General features: G+C 36.7%; 1 protein-coding gene across 41 annotated transcripts in view; it reads left to right on the forward strand.

The window, feature by feature from the left end:
• COG6 (component of oligomeric golgi complex 6) overlaps positions 1-17,426 on the forward strand; it is a 161,430-nt gene that overhangs the window by 6,078 nt on the left and 137,926 nt on the right. For 33 of the 41 annotated variants that reach the window (XR_014819214.1, XR_014819216.1, XR_014819221.1 and 30 more), the window contains 6 exons: positions 539-610; positions 2,611-2,669; positions 8,149-8,260; positions 10,460-10,542; positions 11,205-11,275; positions 13,276-13,369. Coding sequence is in view for 3 of the 41 variants with exons in the window: in XM_021065267.2 (XP_020920926.1) it covers positions 539-610; positions 2,611-2,669; positions 8,149-8,260; positions 10,460-10,542; positions 11,205-11,275; positions 13,276-13,369 (491 nt within the window). In the remaining 38 variants the exon portion in view is untranslated. Of the gene's footprint in view, positions 1-538; positions 611-2,610; positions 2,670-8,148; positions 9,152-10,459; positions 10,543-11,204; positions 11,276-13,275; positions 13,370-17,426 lie in introns of all 41 variants that reach the window. The other 8 variants (XR_014819239.1, XR_014819238.1, XR_014819240.1 and 5 more) reach the window with 1 other exon arrangement.

Consider the following 17,426-nt stretch of genomic DNA (forward strand, 5'->3'; position numbering starts at 1 on the left):
TAGAAGAAAAACAGAAACAATTGGGGAAATTTGAACACTGAATAGAACTTTGATATTAAGGGATCATCAGTGAAAGTGTAGATGTGTAAATGGCATTTTGTAAGAGGCCTCTTGGAAGTACATACTTCTAGTGTGTGTACCTGAGCTTGGAGAGGGAGAAAGTAGGTGGAAAGACAAGGAGTTCCCATTGTGGCTCAGCAGAAATGAATCTAGCTAGTATCCATAAGGACACAAGTTCATTCCCTGGCCTCGCTCAATGGGTTCAAGATCCAGCATTGCTGTGAGCTGTGGTGTAGGTCGCAGACGTGGCTCGGATCTGGCCTTGCTGTGGCTGTGGTATAGGCCAACAGCTATAGCTCCAATTCTACCCCTAGCCTGAGAACTTCCATATGCTGCCAGTGTGGCCCTAAAAAGGCAAAAATAAGGAGAGATCTTTTGTCATGCTTTGGCAAAAAAAGTATCATAGGACGAAAATAAGGCTAAGAGAAAAATTTATTTCACCATATATAATGCTTGGTGTTACTGTTCTCCTTTTCAGGAACTTGAAAGCATACATGAAGATGTTCAGGCGATGAGCACCTGTTGTCAAGACATGACAAGTCGCCTGCAGGTACTGCATAATGGCTGGGTTTTAGCATAGTTCTTGGTACAGAGTAAGCTTTCAGAAATTGTTAGATAGGTCTATAAAATGTATGAGTATTTAAGGCATCATGCCCTCTAGGAAGTTTGAGTATAAATGTGCTTATTTTTTTTACCTGTATATGTCTGTGTGTTTCTTTGGGTGATGGTTTACTTATTGTGCTGTTAACTCCAGAAGCTTTTGTATTTTGATCTTGCCAGTATAGAGATAACTGCTGAAATTTTGATTCAACTTTTCTATCCCATGATATTCCACAAATGCAGCAGAAATAAATTCCGTAGTAGAAGGCCTTAGGAATAATTCCAAACTAAAGCTATGCCCAGTAAAGACCCAGCTTAATTATGATGTATGCTCAGCCTAAAAAATATCTCAGGAAAAGCTGTATAAATTTAGATCCGGTTATTAAAGCAGTTCTAACCCTTTGTTTGGCTGCGGAGTTAGCATTTGACCTAATTGCCCTCCTGGAGTCATGACTGTGTCTACCAGCTTCATGTTTGTATTTCAGACTTATACCCCCAAGGGTCTCCTGGAACTTTTGACAGCCACAGTGATTCTGGGAAGAATCATTAATCCATGTTAATCTAAATGTGTTTCTGTCTGTAGAACTAGTCTGTTTCCTGTTTCTGTAAAATTTTAGCTTTCCTAGTCTTGTCTCAGTTTTTATATTCTCACAGTATGATATAGTGGGACCTCTAATGTTCGGCTCCATTCCTTAAAAATTAGTGGTCTGCAGAGTTATATAGATTCAAATCTATTTTCTTAAAAATATCTACTCTTTGCTAGGCACATAATTTAGTTGCGAAGAACACATACTCAGAATAGCTTCATTAGAAGCTATGTGGGTGGGGCTCTGTTATTGATGGGATGTGTATGAAGCAGTAAGACAACATTTTATTGAAAATCTGGGAGTTTGGAGGATTAGCCCTCTAGGAACCCAGAACCTTGGGTGTGGGGTGGATAGTGGTGGTCTAGGTCTGAGGTAGTTCTAGAAACATTAGCTGCAGAAGCTTGTCCCTTCACTGTAGTGTTCCAGTGTGGGAATGACCCAGGATCTTCATGTGTTTGCTCTGGCGTCCTCTCTTTAAAATACCGATCCTCCACTTTGTGTATTTTTTCTGCTTCACAGTTTCTGCTTGCTAGTGGCTTTATTTATACACACTTCTGCTTCATTTACTGTCCCTTCAAGGCATGGACCTTATGTCTCTACCCACCTTACAACCACTGGCTTGTCCCTCCTCTCATTACTAACTGCTTTATTTTTGCAGTATTCCCCGGGGCAGGTCTTTGGGAGAGAACTTCGTAGGCTACATTTGTTTTTTGTTTTGTTTCACTTTAGAAATATTTTCCTAGTCTTTGAATAAACTACCTTTTCATCAAGTTTTTACTTAAGAGTCTTTCAGCTCTGTTTTGGGGAAGAGAGGGTTGCTTAGTATGACTGTGTCCTTTAGATGGCGCTGTCTCTAATCATCTCCAAAACTGTAAATGAGGTTTTGTTTGTTTGTTTGTTTTTTATTCCAATTCTCAAATTGTTATCTCCATCTTGGGTATTTCTTTTGAGTTCCATACCAGCGTATGAATGACTTAACTTACAACTTCATTTAGAGGTTTCCTGGTACATCAAATCAGCACGTCCATGAGGAAGTCTGGCTCATCTTTAACTGGCTCTGGCCATGCTTCTGTTTCACTGAAAAGCATCAAGAACTATTAAATGCCTTAATCAGTATTGTGGTGATTACCTTTTTCTTTCTAAGCCTTAGCATTTGGTGTGGATTGAGAATTCTGAGTGTTTGTTGAAAGTAGTGTACGAGCCTTGAGACATCCATTTCAGTTACTTGCAACTTTTTTAAACCTTTAAGTTCTGGAGTGTGATCTCATTTGCTGTAGTCTGAACTCCAGTAAGTGGCAGTATTAGTTTTCTGAAGTACAGTACAATTGAAATGCACTGATGTTAGATATGTTTATAATTTTAGGCAGCCAAGGAACAAACTCAAGATTTAATAGTGAAAACCACTAAGCTTCAAGCTGAAAGGTAAGTTTTTCTTTACATAATCAACTCTTCATTAATTTGGAGAGTACTTGGAAAGAAAATTATAGATCACTTAAAGTTAAAATAGTCAAAAACAGGATTCAAAAAATATATACGATTCTAAGCTATTATCTAAGTAAATTAAACTTAAAACAGTAGTTTAAGAACATAGATAATTGGGACTGAGAGATTATCCCTCCTTTGAAGTGGTGGTGCATTGTTTGTTTGCCATAGATGATTGCTTTTAAAAATGTGGGATTTTTCAAATCTTGAGTAATTTTATTACCCTTTTCATGATTGTCTCTTATTTTTTACTGATGATTATGCACCCCATTACAGTCAAGATACAGAGCTGGTCCACCACCACACCGATCTCTGCCATGGGTAAATGGACCACAGTGGGAAAAGTTGCAGACTAAGCTGATGTGTAAAGATAGTTGACTATATAGAGAAGCCAAATCTCCAAGAAAAGGCAGATGCTGAATTTCTGTATCCAGGAATAAGCATGCACCTTGAGATAGAATGTTTTAGTATCACAGCAAATCTTTTGAAAGAAAAGTTTCCTAGAAGAAATTCCCAGAGACCAACAATGTGAATTTTTCCTTTAAGTTATTGTTGGCTAACCAAAAGGTATGAATTCAATTGAAAATTGTGACTAAAACCAAGAGAGTAACAAATCACCAGTCCAGTGTACAGGTTTATTCAAACCCTTACTGGTCTGAGTTCAGTCTTTCTCTTGCCCTCTGTACTGTAGTGGGTCTCTCATAACTCACTGACTCTCTTTCCTACTAAACTGTGAGCTCCTTGTATCAGTGACAGTTTCTTACTCTCTGTCTCTGTCTCTAGTGTGTAATGCACTGTAGATTCAGTAAATAATTTTGAGAAAATAAATACGAAATGCAACTGTCTGATGTCAGAAAAGAAACGAAATTGGAGTGTTTGGGACTCTGTAGGAGGTGACATTAGAATTTTGTGCTCCTGTTCATATTAATTAAGTTCTTTAATTTAAGCAAGGTTGTTTATGTTCATAATTTCGGTAAGCCTATGGATGTGTTTTGGCCTGGTACGGTTTTGAGAAGTGAATATTTATGACATTTTAGTATCCCAAGAGCTCTGGATGTGGTATGCCAAGTGAACATTTGTGTGGATGTATTTTGGGAAAATTACATAGCGGAAATTATGGTAACAGATTCCTGGGATCTGGCAGAGAGTTGTTTTTCCATTTTTAAAAATTACCTTTTCTTTTAAATAAGAGACCTAGTTAAACAAGCAGTTAGCTTTAGAAATAGAAACTCTGTGGGCTCATTTCGATCGCATGATATTCTTATTCAGACAAATGTATAAATGGTAAGACTGTTTTCTCCAAGAAGACTACTGAGCCAGAAGGGGGTCATTTTGACAGCTTCTGCTCTAACAGGTGAAGTTTGATACAGAATTGTCTCCAGAGAACTGCAGCTTAACATTTCCCCTTAACATTTAGAGTCAGACTAGGAAAGGCTATTTCCAGATGAACATACCTCTGTATTTTTTAATACCACTGGAATCACTATTCATTATGTCTTTTATTGTCTTTTGTAAAGGCCCACCAGCCGCATTTCTCCCTGGACTCAGAAAAATCTCTGAGCAAACATTTGTTTGTTTTTGAGTTGTAGTAGGTTAGGGTGGAAAAAATGCAGACCTTGAAGACCTGCATTCTAATCTAAATCCTGGATAAGAGCTCATCAGATCTTTAGTTTTATACAGGTTATTTCTTAACCCCCCTCAGTCTCAGTTATCACTTGTGAAAAAAGGGAATAATAAACTATATACAATTAATAAGTGATTTATATAGGATGCCGAACACATTGACGACATATCTCAAGAAGCGTTACCCTCCGTGTTCCTCCCCTTGGATTAGATGAAGCTGTAGCACACGGTGCTTCTACATTGGCTTTGGTGACGGGAAGCTTAGGCCATTCTTTGCTTAGTTAGCGATAACTTTCCTTACTTGTGTTATTGATGTTCTCATTCCTTCTCTTACTATTTTATTTTTTAGTAGTTTATATTTTAATTGTGTTGTTTGTTGTAAACTACTTTAAGTTAGATTTTGAAGTTGATAACATAAAAATATGAAAACTTTATTTTGCACATATTACATGTAAAAATATAGAGCATATGTGACGTATATTCTCTCATTGCCTGGTAGAAAATTAGAATGCAGGGAAGCATCATATCTTTCTTCTTTCTTCTCTTTTAATTTGTGTGTGTGTATATAATTTAAAGAAGAAAATTATAAGCAGCTGTAACTTTACCACCCTGACATAGTCTCTGTTAACAATTTGGTGTATTTTCTCTCAGAGTTACTGTGTGTACAGAGTTATATTTTACTATATTCACTTAATAGTTCATGTGCATTTTCCTATTTGAGAAAAATCATATTTTTTAATGTGGCATATTTTTTCTTGTGAGTGAACCAATATCTAGCATTCTTCAATTATCAGACTTTGTTTCCATTATTAAACATAATGGTTTGGTAAATGTTTTAAAGTCATTTTGTGCATTTCAGGTTATTTCCTTAGAATAAATTCCTAGAATTGTAATTAATCAAATGGTATAAACTTTAAAAAATACCCTCATATATATTGCCTAACTTTCTCTCCAGAAAGGTAAGGCCAATATACACCTCCAATATATGAGAGTGTCTATTTTACTAAACTCTCTAAGGGCTAGATATTGCCATTAAAAATAGTAATCTTACAGGTGAAAGATAGTGCCACACTATTTTAATTTACATTTCATTGAATAGTAGTAGATCTACCTTTTTTTCATTTTGTTTTGCCATTTTCTTTGCTTTTTTTTTTTGTTTTAGTCTATATCTTGTGCATTTTTCCAGTTATCCTTTTTCAGTTATTTTGAAATTATTTGGTGGCGGTAAGTTTAGAAGTTAGAATTAAAATATGACAGAGGTATATTTTGAGGGAAAAAAAGAGTACCATAAGATTCATAAATCATGTTCTGGCACATTTTGAAGGAATCATTGTAAAAATGAAATAGTCTGTTTATTTTGAATACTCAGGCAATACATGACTGCATGTCCCAAAAATCGATACGTGTGTATATCGTTTCTATTTAAAAGTATGTAGGGATTGCTATACATAATTCTCTATGACTTGTTTTTTGTACTTATAAGGTGCCTTATAGAAAATGTTGTGCTTTACGTATAGCTCAACTTCATTTTTTTTTTTTGCTGCTTATTCTTCCCCAGTATGTATTTGCCATATTTAGTTATGTACTATTTAATTTATATTAATTAGTATATATTATAGTATATACTATGTACTAATATATATATGCTATATACTAGTATATAGCATATATATATTAATTCAGTGATTACATGAATATATACCAAATATTTTAGAAGCTGTAATTTATAATAACCATTCGTATGTTTTACGCTAACATTTATTTCATTTACTTTTAATTTAGATATTAAAAACTCTCCAAAAGATACCGTATTTTACTTTCGGTGTAAGCTAGGGCAGGGGCCTGCATTACATGCATCTTTTATCATCTCAGACCCCAGTACAGGGCCTTTATACATTGAAGATCCCTGTTAATTTTACTTGATTGTACAAAAACTCCTCAACTTTCTGTCAGAATGGTTGTGAAATTTTTCCTAGGAAGAATATATATGGTAAAGCTATAGGGTAATACGATTTTTTTAAATTGTTATTTCCCCAATACAATTTTTTTCCTACTGGACAGCATAGTGAACTAGTTACACATACATGTATACATTGTGTTTTCTCACATTATCATGCTCCATCATAAAATGATTTTTAAAATATAGTAAAATACAGTAAATTTACAGTTGCCCATGTTGTTCCTGGGCCAGCTCTGGTAGATTTAGTTAAAACAAAATGAGACAGTAAACTAAGATTAATTTTCCTTTGTGCCTTATAAATTACTATAAAGATCCAAAAGAAACTCCCAGAAGGTTTTAATTGAAATGGTTAATTTGTATAGGAGTTTTATAAAGTGTTTTAATTACTTTAAATCCTGTGCAGTAATGACTGGAGTTTTATCTAAAAGTATAAAACAAAACCTGTGAAGGTAACTTTTAAAAAAAAGGTATCACTACTTAATAAGACGATTAAAAAATAGGCTGTCGGAGTTCCTGTCGTGGCGCAGTGGTTAACAAATCCGACTAGGAACCATCAGGTTGCAGGTTCGGTCCCTGCCCTTGCTCAGTGGGTTAACGATCTGGCGTTGCCATGAGCTGTGGTGTAGGTTGCAGACACGGCTTGGATCCCGCGTTGCTGTGGCTCTGGCGTAGGCCGGTGGCTACAGCTCCGATTCAACCCCTAGCCTGGGAACCTCCATATGCCGCGGGAGTGGCCCAAGAAATAGCAACAACAACAACAACAACAAAAGACAAAAAGGCAAAAAAAAAAAAAAAAAAAAAATAGGCTGTTTAAATCTGTGTATATTTAATTAGGTGATTTACATGATCATTTGAGAAAAGCAGAATGTTACTGCCCCCTGGAGGCCTCTTCCTTTCTGATGTTCTCGTCATTGAGCAGGAGCATTTGACTTTGTCAGCTTAAAACCTCATGACCCAAGAGTAGAAACAAAACAGAGATGGTGTGCTTTGTACTATCCATTCAGACAGTGGTAGTGAACAGTATTCAGTTTCAAATGAGTGAAGATACTCTATTCTATAAATATTGTTAGAATGTAGAATATTACTGCTCTGTGAACACTGCTAGTGAAACACTTACCATTTTATTGATACATCTTCAAAACAAAGATCTAGAAGCCAGAGATACTGAATTTCTGCTCACGTACTTTGTATCCCTAACTTGCCTTTAGATGGGACCTTGCTCGGTCCTTCAGATCCCTGCAGGTTGAATTCCAGACCAGATTTATCAGCTGATCTAGAGAGGTTGCATTCAAATAGTATAATTTAAAAGACCTTTTTAAAAAAAAAAAAAAAAAGTTACACTAGCATGCCAAAAAAAAAAAAAAAAAAAAGTGGGGAAGGCAAAGTGGAGGGGTGATTTTTTTTTTTAAATTAATGCGGAATAACTAAATGAGTTCTTGACTTCTAATCTAAAATTAGAAAATAACAGACCTGATTTGGGGTTGTTGTTGTCTTCACGCACAAGCTTCAAAGGCAAATCTAATGGGCATGTTTCTCTCCTGTAAGCTAACTTTGTTATTACATGGTACATATAAGTGACTAAGGATTTGTAATGCCCGGACCATTTGTGAACTTTTTTTCTCCTTTTGCATAATAATTCATCATTTTACTGTTGCCTGTGCTAAGGTTGAACAGCATCAGCCAGTTTTATCACCTACATGCCTGATGAGGCTTTTGAAGATACTGAGACTCTTTCACACCTTTGTTTTAAAGGTTATGTGAGATGAAACTTGTTCTAAAGCTATGCAGATGAATAGTGTGCTTGATTCTTTTGTTTTCTTTTTTGAAATACTGCAGTCAGAGATTAGAAATCCGAGCCCAAGTTGCAGATGCCTTCTTATCCAAGTTCCAGCTGACATCCGATGAGATGAGTCTTCTCCGAGGGACAAGAGAAGGACCTATCACTGAGGTGTTTTGTTTTCTGTTAAAGTCATTTACAATGTGGCAGTTACAGATATTCTAGAGAAATTACTTTTTTAAAGCTTTGTTTTACTAACCAAAATGTTTCTGATTTAAAAATGTTTTTAAATTTGGCAGTTAAGGCGCATGTATTAAATTACCTTAATTTCTTTTCTCAAAGCAATACATATATTTTTTTGTTTGTTTTTAGAAGTCGAAGAATACAAGGGGAGCTTATAAAGAAATCCTGCATCACCTCTTCCATTCCTTCCCATCTCTAATTCCTTTGGCAACCATTTTTAATCTAGTTAATTGCTGCTTTTGTAAATTCTGTATTCTAGATCTATAGTTAAAAGGAATATGCTTTGACGATCTATGTTAACTATTTTCTGTTGATTTCCTGTCATGAGCTCTGAGGATCTCTCTTTCCCCCCAGCCCCCTCCTCCCACACACATACATGTTCTCTTTCCTTCCTACCTCCCAGTGCAGTTAGATGACATCTTCTATTTCATTATGGTGACATTACAGAGATTGCACATTCTTTTTTATACACCTTTTTTTCTTTCCTGGAATTAGACATCTATTATTTTTCCATCTGTTTTAATTTCTGAACCCATGCCATTCTTTCCAAACATACACAGAACTATATATAAAGCCTCTCAAAAAGCAAACAGCAGGAATGGAGTTCCTGTCATGGCACAGTGGAAACGAATCCAACTAAGAACCATGAGGTTGCGAGTTCGATCCCTGGCCGCGCTCAGTGGTTAAGGATCCCATGTTGCCATGAGCTGTGGTGTAGGTCACAGACATGACTCGGATCCTGCGTTGCTGTGGCTGTGGTGTAGGCCGGCAGCTATCGCTCTGATTAGACCCCTAGCCCGGGAATCTCCATACGCACAGGTACAGCCCTAAAAAGACAAAAGCCAAAAAAAAAAACAAACAAACAAACAAAAAAAAACCGGGAGTTCCCGTCGTGGCTCAGTGGTTAATGAATCCGACTAAGAACCATGAGGTTGTGGGTTTGATCCCGGGCCTTGCTCAGTGGGTTAAGGATCCGGCATTGCCGTGAGCTGTGGTGTAGGTCGCAGATGCGGCTCGGATCCCTCGTTGCTGGGTCTCTGGCGTAGGCCAATGGCTACAGTTCCGATTAGACCCCTAGCCTGGGAACCTCCATATGCTGTGGGTGCAGCCCTAGAAAAGGCTAAAAGACCAAAAAAAAAAAAAAAAAAAAAAAAAAAGCAAACAACAGGGAAAAGTGTTATTCCTTTCTCTTGAAAATACTGTTTTTCCTGAGAAGAATCTTTCTGTGTCCTACCTGGGAATTGCTGTGCCCGCAGTCATCACTCTGGGTTTTGAGGGCGGGAAGAGTTCCTGAAGTGGAACTGAGGGAGGGGGCATACTGAGAGGCTCTTGATGGTTGTCACTGTTAGGAATGGAACCAGTCCCCTGTAATAGGGTGTTAAGTAGGTGAGAGAATTGGCAGGCGCATTACTTACCAGTATTTATTGCCCTTGTAGTTTGAGAACCTTTTCATCTTTGAAATATTTGATATCTCACCTTTTTTCCTGGCAGAAATAGTAAACAGAGGGTTTTTTTTTAAGTTTATTCATCAGAGAAAAATAAGTCATCTACTGTTTTCATGATTGGAACACTGGTTATCTGGAAATTAATGCTCCAGTATCTTTTTTCTAAAAGAAAAAAAGCTGGGAGCTCAGCAGCAATCAACTCCAGTATATTTAATGGCATGTTTTATGCATCCAGCTTTGCATTGGGCTCTTGGATGAGGGGGCAAGGACAGTTTATGATAGCTATATAAACTGTCATCTTCAGTGATAATAAAGCAGTGCTGAATCAAGTCGGGGGTGTGTGGTAGCATGTTTTCTTTATGTGATGATCTTAAAGTTCACATTTCTCTTTCCCAAGATTGTACTCCTCTTTAGGACAGAGATTTTGTCTTTATAAATTTTGTCTCTTCAATTTAGCACTCTATTTGGCACATAGTAGATTTTGAATTAATATATGTTTTAAAATGTGAATAAATTTTTATTGCACTTTTTATAAAAATTTAGAGAATGTTGCAGTCAGTATAAGAAGGCTTCATTAGAGTAAATGGAATAATTTCTTTTTCCTCTGTAGTGATATTTCAAGTTAGAATAATGTAATTTACCTGAAAACAGAAATTTTAAAGTTACATTCTTAATTTTAAAGGATTTTTTCAAGGCCTTGGGAAGAGTAAAACAGATTCATAACGATGTAAAAGTTCTCTTGCGTACAAACCAGCAAACAGCAGGGTGAGTAATCTTTTCAGATCATGGTTGTGTTATCTTTTATATTTCCAGAATTTTAAAAAGTTTCTAGGTTCTTTTTAAAGTATGTGACGTGATGCTCTTTTGTGAAATAGAAGTTTAATCTTTATGTTTGGGTAAGGGGGGAGTTGTACCCTAACATGTTTAGAGTAAAGTAGCACTCGGGTATCTAAGTGGTGGTATTAAAACTGGACAGTGTTTATCTAATTATAAAATATTACTGAGGAGTTGCTATTGTGGCTCAGCAGGTTAAGAACCTGATATAGTGTCTGTGGGGATGCAGGTTTGATTCTTGACCTTGCTCAGTGGATTAAGGATCTGGCATTGATTGCCACAAGCTTCTTCATATATTGCAGATGTGGCTCAGATCTGGTATTGCTGTGGCTGTGGTGTCCGCTGGCAGCTGCAGCTGTGATTCAACCCTTAGCCTGGGAACTTCCGTATGCCACAGGTGCAGCTGTAAGAAGGAAAAAGAAGGAAAAATAAACTACCAAACTGTTTAAAAAAATTAAATTTTTCCACAGAATGATAAAAATTAATAAACTAACCAAATTATTCTGTAATTAAACAAAATAATTAGGTTCTTGGATGTAGCTATTGGCTAACTAAAACTTTTTAATAAATTATAATGTCTTTGACTTTTTTAGTTTAGAAATTATGGAACAGATGGCCTTGCTTCAAGAAACATCTTATGAAAGACTTTACCGATGGGCTCAAAGTAAGCGTTCTCTTTTAGTAGTCTAGATTCATAATAATTAGTGTTTAATTTTGTTATTTTACTTAGTCTTTATTTGATAACATTTTGATCTTAGTAATCAAAAATCGTTTTTAAAAAGAAAGCCTTTATATTCGAATATACCGTCTTGGTATTTGTCTTCTAAGCATCTGTTACCATTCAAACACTATATGATTAAGGATGGGAATAAAAAAATCAAGCAGTATTTCTTCCCCATATTATCTTAAAGTTCACTAGACATCTCTTGTTATGTATATAACTATTTTCAATGGTGAATTAATTTTCTATTGCTGCTATTACAAATTTAACACAATCTTAACATCTTAACACAAGTATATTGGTTTATAGTTCTGTACGTCAGAAATCACCACGCTAAAATTAAAATGTGGGCAGAACTGCATTCATTTCTAGAGGCTCTAAGGAATAATCTTTTCCCTGCTCATTTCAGTTTGATGGCATAATTCAGTTCTTAGAGTCTGAGGACTGAGCTCTGCGTTACCTTGCTGGCTGCCACTGAGGGTTTTTTCCAGCCTCTAGAGGCTGCCTGCATTCTTTAGCTTGTGACCCCTTCAGCTCCATCTTCAAAGCCAGCAGTGGGTGAATGGAGTCACTTTGTCACGTTGAATCTCTCCTGCCTCTTCTTCCATCTCGTATCTCTAATTCTTCTGCTCTCCTTTTCTACTTTTAAGACCTATGTGATGACCTTGCACCCACCGGGGTAATCTGGGAAAATGTCTCTGTTTGAAGGCCTGTCACCTTAATGCCGTCTGCAGTGTCCTTTTTGCCAAGGAAGATAATGTATTCATAGGTCTCAGGGATTAGGGATCCTGGGAGAACCATTATTTTGCCCACCACAACTGGTTTATTTCTTTTAATTTCGTTTAAAAATGTTTCAGTAGTCTGTTCACAGAATTGCCTGTTAAAAGCAAAGTAGGTGTCTTGACGTTAAGACATAGAGAATAGATGGACCTTCAAAACCTGTTTCTTTTTCTACCTCTTTTGTTTGTATTGTTTACTCCTCTTTGGAGTATTGTCTGGCTTCCCCTCTGTATATCCAAATCCTACCTCAACCTTCAAAATCAAGCTTTGCTTCTACATCTTTCTGGAACTCTCCGTAGCTATGTTAAGTCATACTGACTTTTCCCATTTCTAAACACAAATATTTATTTGGTAGACAGTAATTTAGTACTCTGTCATTGCTTAACTTTTGATGTATATACGTCTTGGCTCTCCAGTTAGATTTCTGTTTTCTTAGAGGCAAAGACATTCCCTCAGATTTCTCTGTGCTCCCGTGACATCTGACTTGGTACTTCCAAACTGTGGCGTTCCGACTCCTAAGGACTCTGGAGTCATCATGAGATATCTCCGATTCCATATGTTTTTTTTTTTTTTTTAACCATGCTAGACATTATACTAGTGTGAGCACCTTGGGAATTTCTAAGCATGTTCTAAGTTATTTGAACAGAGTAGACATTTAATAAAAATTTTATGGATACAGTTATAGTAAAGGACATGCTGGCATAGAGATTTTTAAAAGTTTAAGATCTAAACTGTTTTGAAATTGTAATCTTACTATGATATGTTAGTGACCTGTATAGACTTTTTTAGCAACTGCTTAAAGATTGCTCCCAAGGTGAGGGGCTGACAATGTACTTTTAGTCCTCTCTTCCCTCCTGGACGTCACCACGTATATAGATAGCAGTTATCTAGTGCATATTTGCTCATTGATTGGTTTCTTCAGAACCCTGTTTTTTATCATAATAAAGTATGTGGTACGTCAGATAACAAAGGTGATCATTTGAAGTTATGTAAACACTTAAGATTAATTTTATAGTTTGACAGAATTATCTAGTTTTTGATGGGCATGTTCTCTAGGTTTTTCTAAGCGTTTTTTTCATACAGTGGTTAGACTTTGACTGTATAATAGGCGTAATAAAGACCTGATTTTAATTTAACAAGTTATAATGTTAACTTTTTTTTAGATGAATGCAGATCATTGACACAGGAATCATGTGACATATCTCCAGTACTGACTCAGGCAATGGAAGCTCTACAGGACAGACCTGTCTTATATAAGTAGGTGGCTCTTTCCTAATTCAAAAAATAAAAACTTTTCCTGTGATAATTTACCTTGATTTTCAGAATTATCAAATTTGCATACAGTAGTTTGAATAATATAATTTACAGTGCTGTTTTTATCATTACCTGGGTACCATTGCAGCATCAGCCTGTTTGCATATTGTGTGCTGTGGAATGCAACACAGAGATGAAGACAGCGTGTCCCTGTATCTAGATGACCTCTTATTTGTGTACAGGTCAAGGGCTTTCCCCCAACCTGTCAACTTGTGAAACTACCCTGAAATTGTATGTAAATAAACTCTGCCCCTGAGAGAAGGAGGTCAGATAGACTGGGAAATATAATTACTCAGAGATGAGAAAAGAAAATCTAAAATCAGAATTCCGTTTGTAGGATTCAGGAAAAGAAAGCATTCAGGTTTTCGATCCTCTAAGTGTCACCAGCCAAGAGATAGGTGATGACGCTTTGGATAAGAACCTTATGCACTACTAACCTGTACTTTTGTTATTCTGTATTTACATTCCTTTTTCAGGAGTTCGCGTCGTGGCTCAGTGGTCAATGAATCCAGCTAGGAACCATGAGGTTGTGGGTTCGATGCCTGGCCTTGCTCAGTGGGTTAAGGATACGGCATTGCCATGAGCTGTGGTGTAGGTTGCAGAGGCGGCTCGGGTTCCGCGTTGCTGTGGCTGTGGTGTAGGCTGGCGGCTACAGCTCCAATTAGACCCGTAGTCTGGGAACTTCCATATGCCGCAGGTGTGGCTCTCAAAAGACAAAAAAAAAAAAAAAAAAAAAAATTCCTTTTTAATACAAAATAGAAATAAATTCTTTTTTTTAAAAAATTTTTAATGCCTGGGATAGTATGAAAATAGGAAGACCAAGTGGGAAGTTAAAATTCTGGAAACAGAAAGCCAGGGTCTCCTGCAGAGGCATTCCGTCCTGCTCCAAGTCATGCCTTTCATATGCTTATATATTTTGGGAGGATTTCCTTTTTACTGTTTTCTGACTGGAACCTTACTTGTCCTGTAGTGAGGTTCCAGAACACAGATGTTGGCACAGCTGCATAAAATGATAACATCCTAGTGCTGCTTTACTGGATACTCAGTGTGTCTTAAACACAGTTCTGAGTGTGGCAGACTTAACATCAATAAAACATTGCCTTCAAATTGCTTTATTTTATAGAACCAGACATAAACAGATATACTCCAGGGCATGTATTAATTGCTTTTTAAACGTCCTGTCCCCAGTGCTCTGTGGCTCAAGTAGTCTGTGGTGGGTAAGGGTGTAAACATTAGGGAAAGTTTCCCCTGCAAAGTAGGTGTAAAGTTAGATCCAGAGGTTAATAAGCATTTTCGTGGGTGAAAAAGGAGGAGAGACATCTCAGGTTGAGGGAACAGAAGGTGCAAGGTGTGGATTGCCAAGGAACACAGCCCTTTAGGAAGTGGCGGAAGCTCGCACTGGCTCCTGCATTAGTAGCAGGAGTCAGATCAGAGTAGCCCAGCATGTGGTGCAGTGGTGCAGGCACCTGTGATTAACTCATGTCACTGCTGACCACCAGTTCAGCAGATCTCACCAACTCTGGAGTGTCTTTCCCAGCTTTTTCACTCTAGTGTATTGCTGTTTGAGTATGAGAATCTTTTAGTACTGAGAAGATTTGGTGTTTGGTTTGGTGTTTGCTGAATAATGTGTTATATTGTCCACAGATTCATATTTGTTCACAAAATTAATCTTTTTAAAAAAATGCCCATGTATGTTTTGGGCATCCAAAAAGGTCAGCTGACTTCTACCACATAAATGGTTTTTTCCTAAATTTTGATTCTTGATCAACAGTTGGAGCAGTGTTGCGTATGGTTTAAAATGTGACCTCTGAGTTAGATTTTTTTGATGAGCCCATGCATCTTTATAAGCTTCAGTTTTCTTAAGTTGTAAAATGAGTGTAAAAATAGAGCCTATCTTGCTGTTGTTGTGAAGATTAAATTAGAATGTTCACATAAGGTGTTTAGCATAATGCTTTGCTCATCACAAAATAGTAACTATTATTTCTATTTTGAAAGGAGATAAACTGGAAAGCTTTCAGCTGAAGAGAGATGTATTTAGGGTCTACATGACAGTGGGGCAAAATGCTTGAAATAACAGAGAAAGAACAGAACTAAAAATTTCTCTCCACAGGGCACATGTCAGGAGCTGGGGGCAGTAGTGCAGTATGGGAGGTTGTACGAAGAGTTAGAGGTTGAATAGGAAACGAGGAGGGTTTTAGTGCCAGGTGATTACTCTGAGGGGAATGCCAAAAAAAAGAAGATTGGCTTTTCATCTTAAGTAATCACCTATTTTCAAAGTAGCGCTTTCTTTAAATTCAGTGAAAACTTTTCATCACCAGATGGCGCTATTGGACCTTGATTTAAATGATGTGTAAAAGTTTCACTGAAGTGTTTGGGAAAAGTTGCCGTACTCTGTTTTTCTTAGGTATTAAATAACTGGAATGCTAAGGCATTATTAACTTTTAATAAATAAAGTACAGAAGTTTCTTCAAAAATAAATTTATTACAAGTAGAAATGAGCAAATTGATGTTGTCTTGGTAGATCTACAGCCTGTAAATTATTAAAGAATGTAGTAATATATGTACAATGCTGATTTTTCTTCATTCTTTATTTGTTGCATTTCTTAGGCTTTTACACTAATTTTTATCTTTTAATTTTTTTGACAAAAATTTTTCATTTCTTAATTTGCATTTTGACCAGAATTTTTTCTTTTTCTACTATGGCTAGATACAGAGAAAAGGTTAAATTTTTTATTTTAACTAGAAGCATTTTAGAATATTTACATAATTTTAACACCGACCTTTGTATAGCTGCATTTTCAACTTCTGACCTTTGTTGGAAAAGAATGTTTTTGGTCAAAGAAATTTTTTTGTTTTTAGGAAAAGATGTTTCAAGTCTTCAGTTATCATTGAAGGTTCATTTTAGCTCATGCTGTTCTTCAAACTGTATTTATTGCAGGAGAATTAGCATTAATATTTATTTATATTTTATAGTACACAGATTAGATTCTAGTGTTTGTCAGGCTTTTTAAATTGCCCTTCCCCCTAATTTAAAATGCCAGCGAATTCACTGGTTTCTTTTTTTTTTTTTTTTTTTGCTGTTTCTAAGGCCACTCCTGCAGCATATGGCGGTTCCCAGACTAGGGGTCTAATTGGAGCTGTAGCCGCCAGCCTACGCCAGAACCATAGCAACTCAGGACCCAAGCCGCGTCTGCGACCTACACCACAGCTCACGGTAACGCCGGATCCTTAATCCACTGAGCAAGGCCAGGGATCGAACCTGCAACCTCATGGTTCCTAGTCGGATTCGTTAACCACTGAGCCACGACGGGAACTCCGTCACTGGTTTCTAATATAAATTGTGGTCACAGTGAGTAGTCCTAGAGACAGAAGTTACATTGTTTCTGTTTATTGTGTGGCCATTTGAGTCCTGAGGGTAAAGATTAGTTTTATATATTTGAAAAGTTAAGTTTGTGAATTTTCTGCTATGATGAGTCATCTGATCATAAGTCATTTCTTAGAATTGATCATTATTTAAAGGAATGCATTCTTCACCCTGGACATTTTTAATTTTAGGAGCATGAGGGGAAAAAATAGAAATAAGCATTTTAGATATACTTTGTTTTAAAAAATAGAAAGTGAATGCAAGACAGTTGTGCACTTTATCAAAATATAGTTTGATGCTGCATTTTCATCATTTTGCTGTATTTTCATACATTTTCATTTAATGTGTTGCTGGTATGACTGCAAGGAATTTCAAAACCATTTCCTTTTAACTAAAACCAAAAAACCACAAACAATCATGGTCTGGTTACAAGTGAACAGTCCTTTAAAAAGGTTCAGAGTCCTAAAAATTTTAGCTATTAACCATTTCACTACCCTTTTTTGGGGGTTGTTTTTTTTTTGTTTGTTTTCTTGCCATTTCTTGGGCCGCTCCCTCGGCATATGGAGGTTCCCAGGCTAGGGGTCAAATCGGAGCTGCAGCCGCCGGCCTACGCCAGAGCCACAGCAACGCAGGATC

The sequence above is a fragment of the Sus scrofa genome, chromosome 11 (genome assembly GCF_054392235.1).
Source record: "Sus scrofa isolate SSC_HxYL_T2T_F1_AM1 chromosome 11, Sscrofa_HxYL_maternal_Yorkshire_Landrace_v2.0, whole genome shotgun sequence".
NCBI lineage: Eukaryota > Metazoa > Chordata > Mammalia > Artiodactyla > Suidae > Sus > Sus scrofa.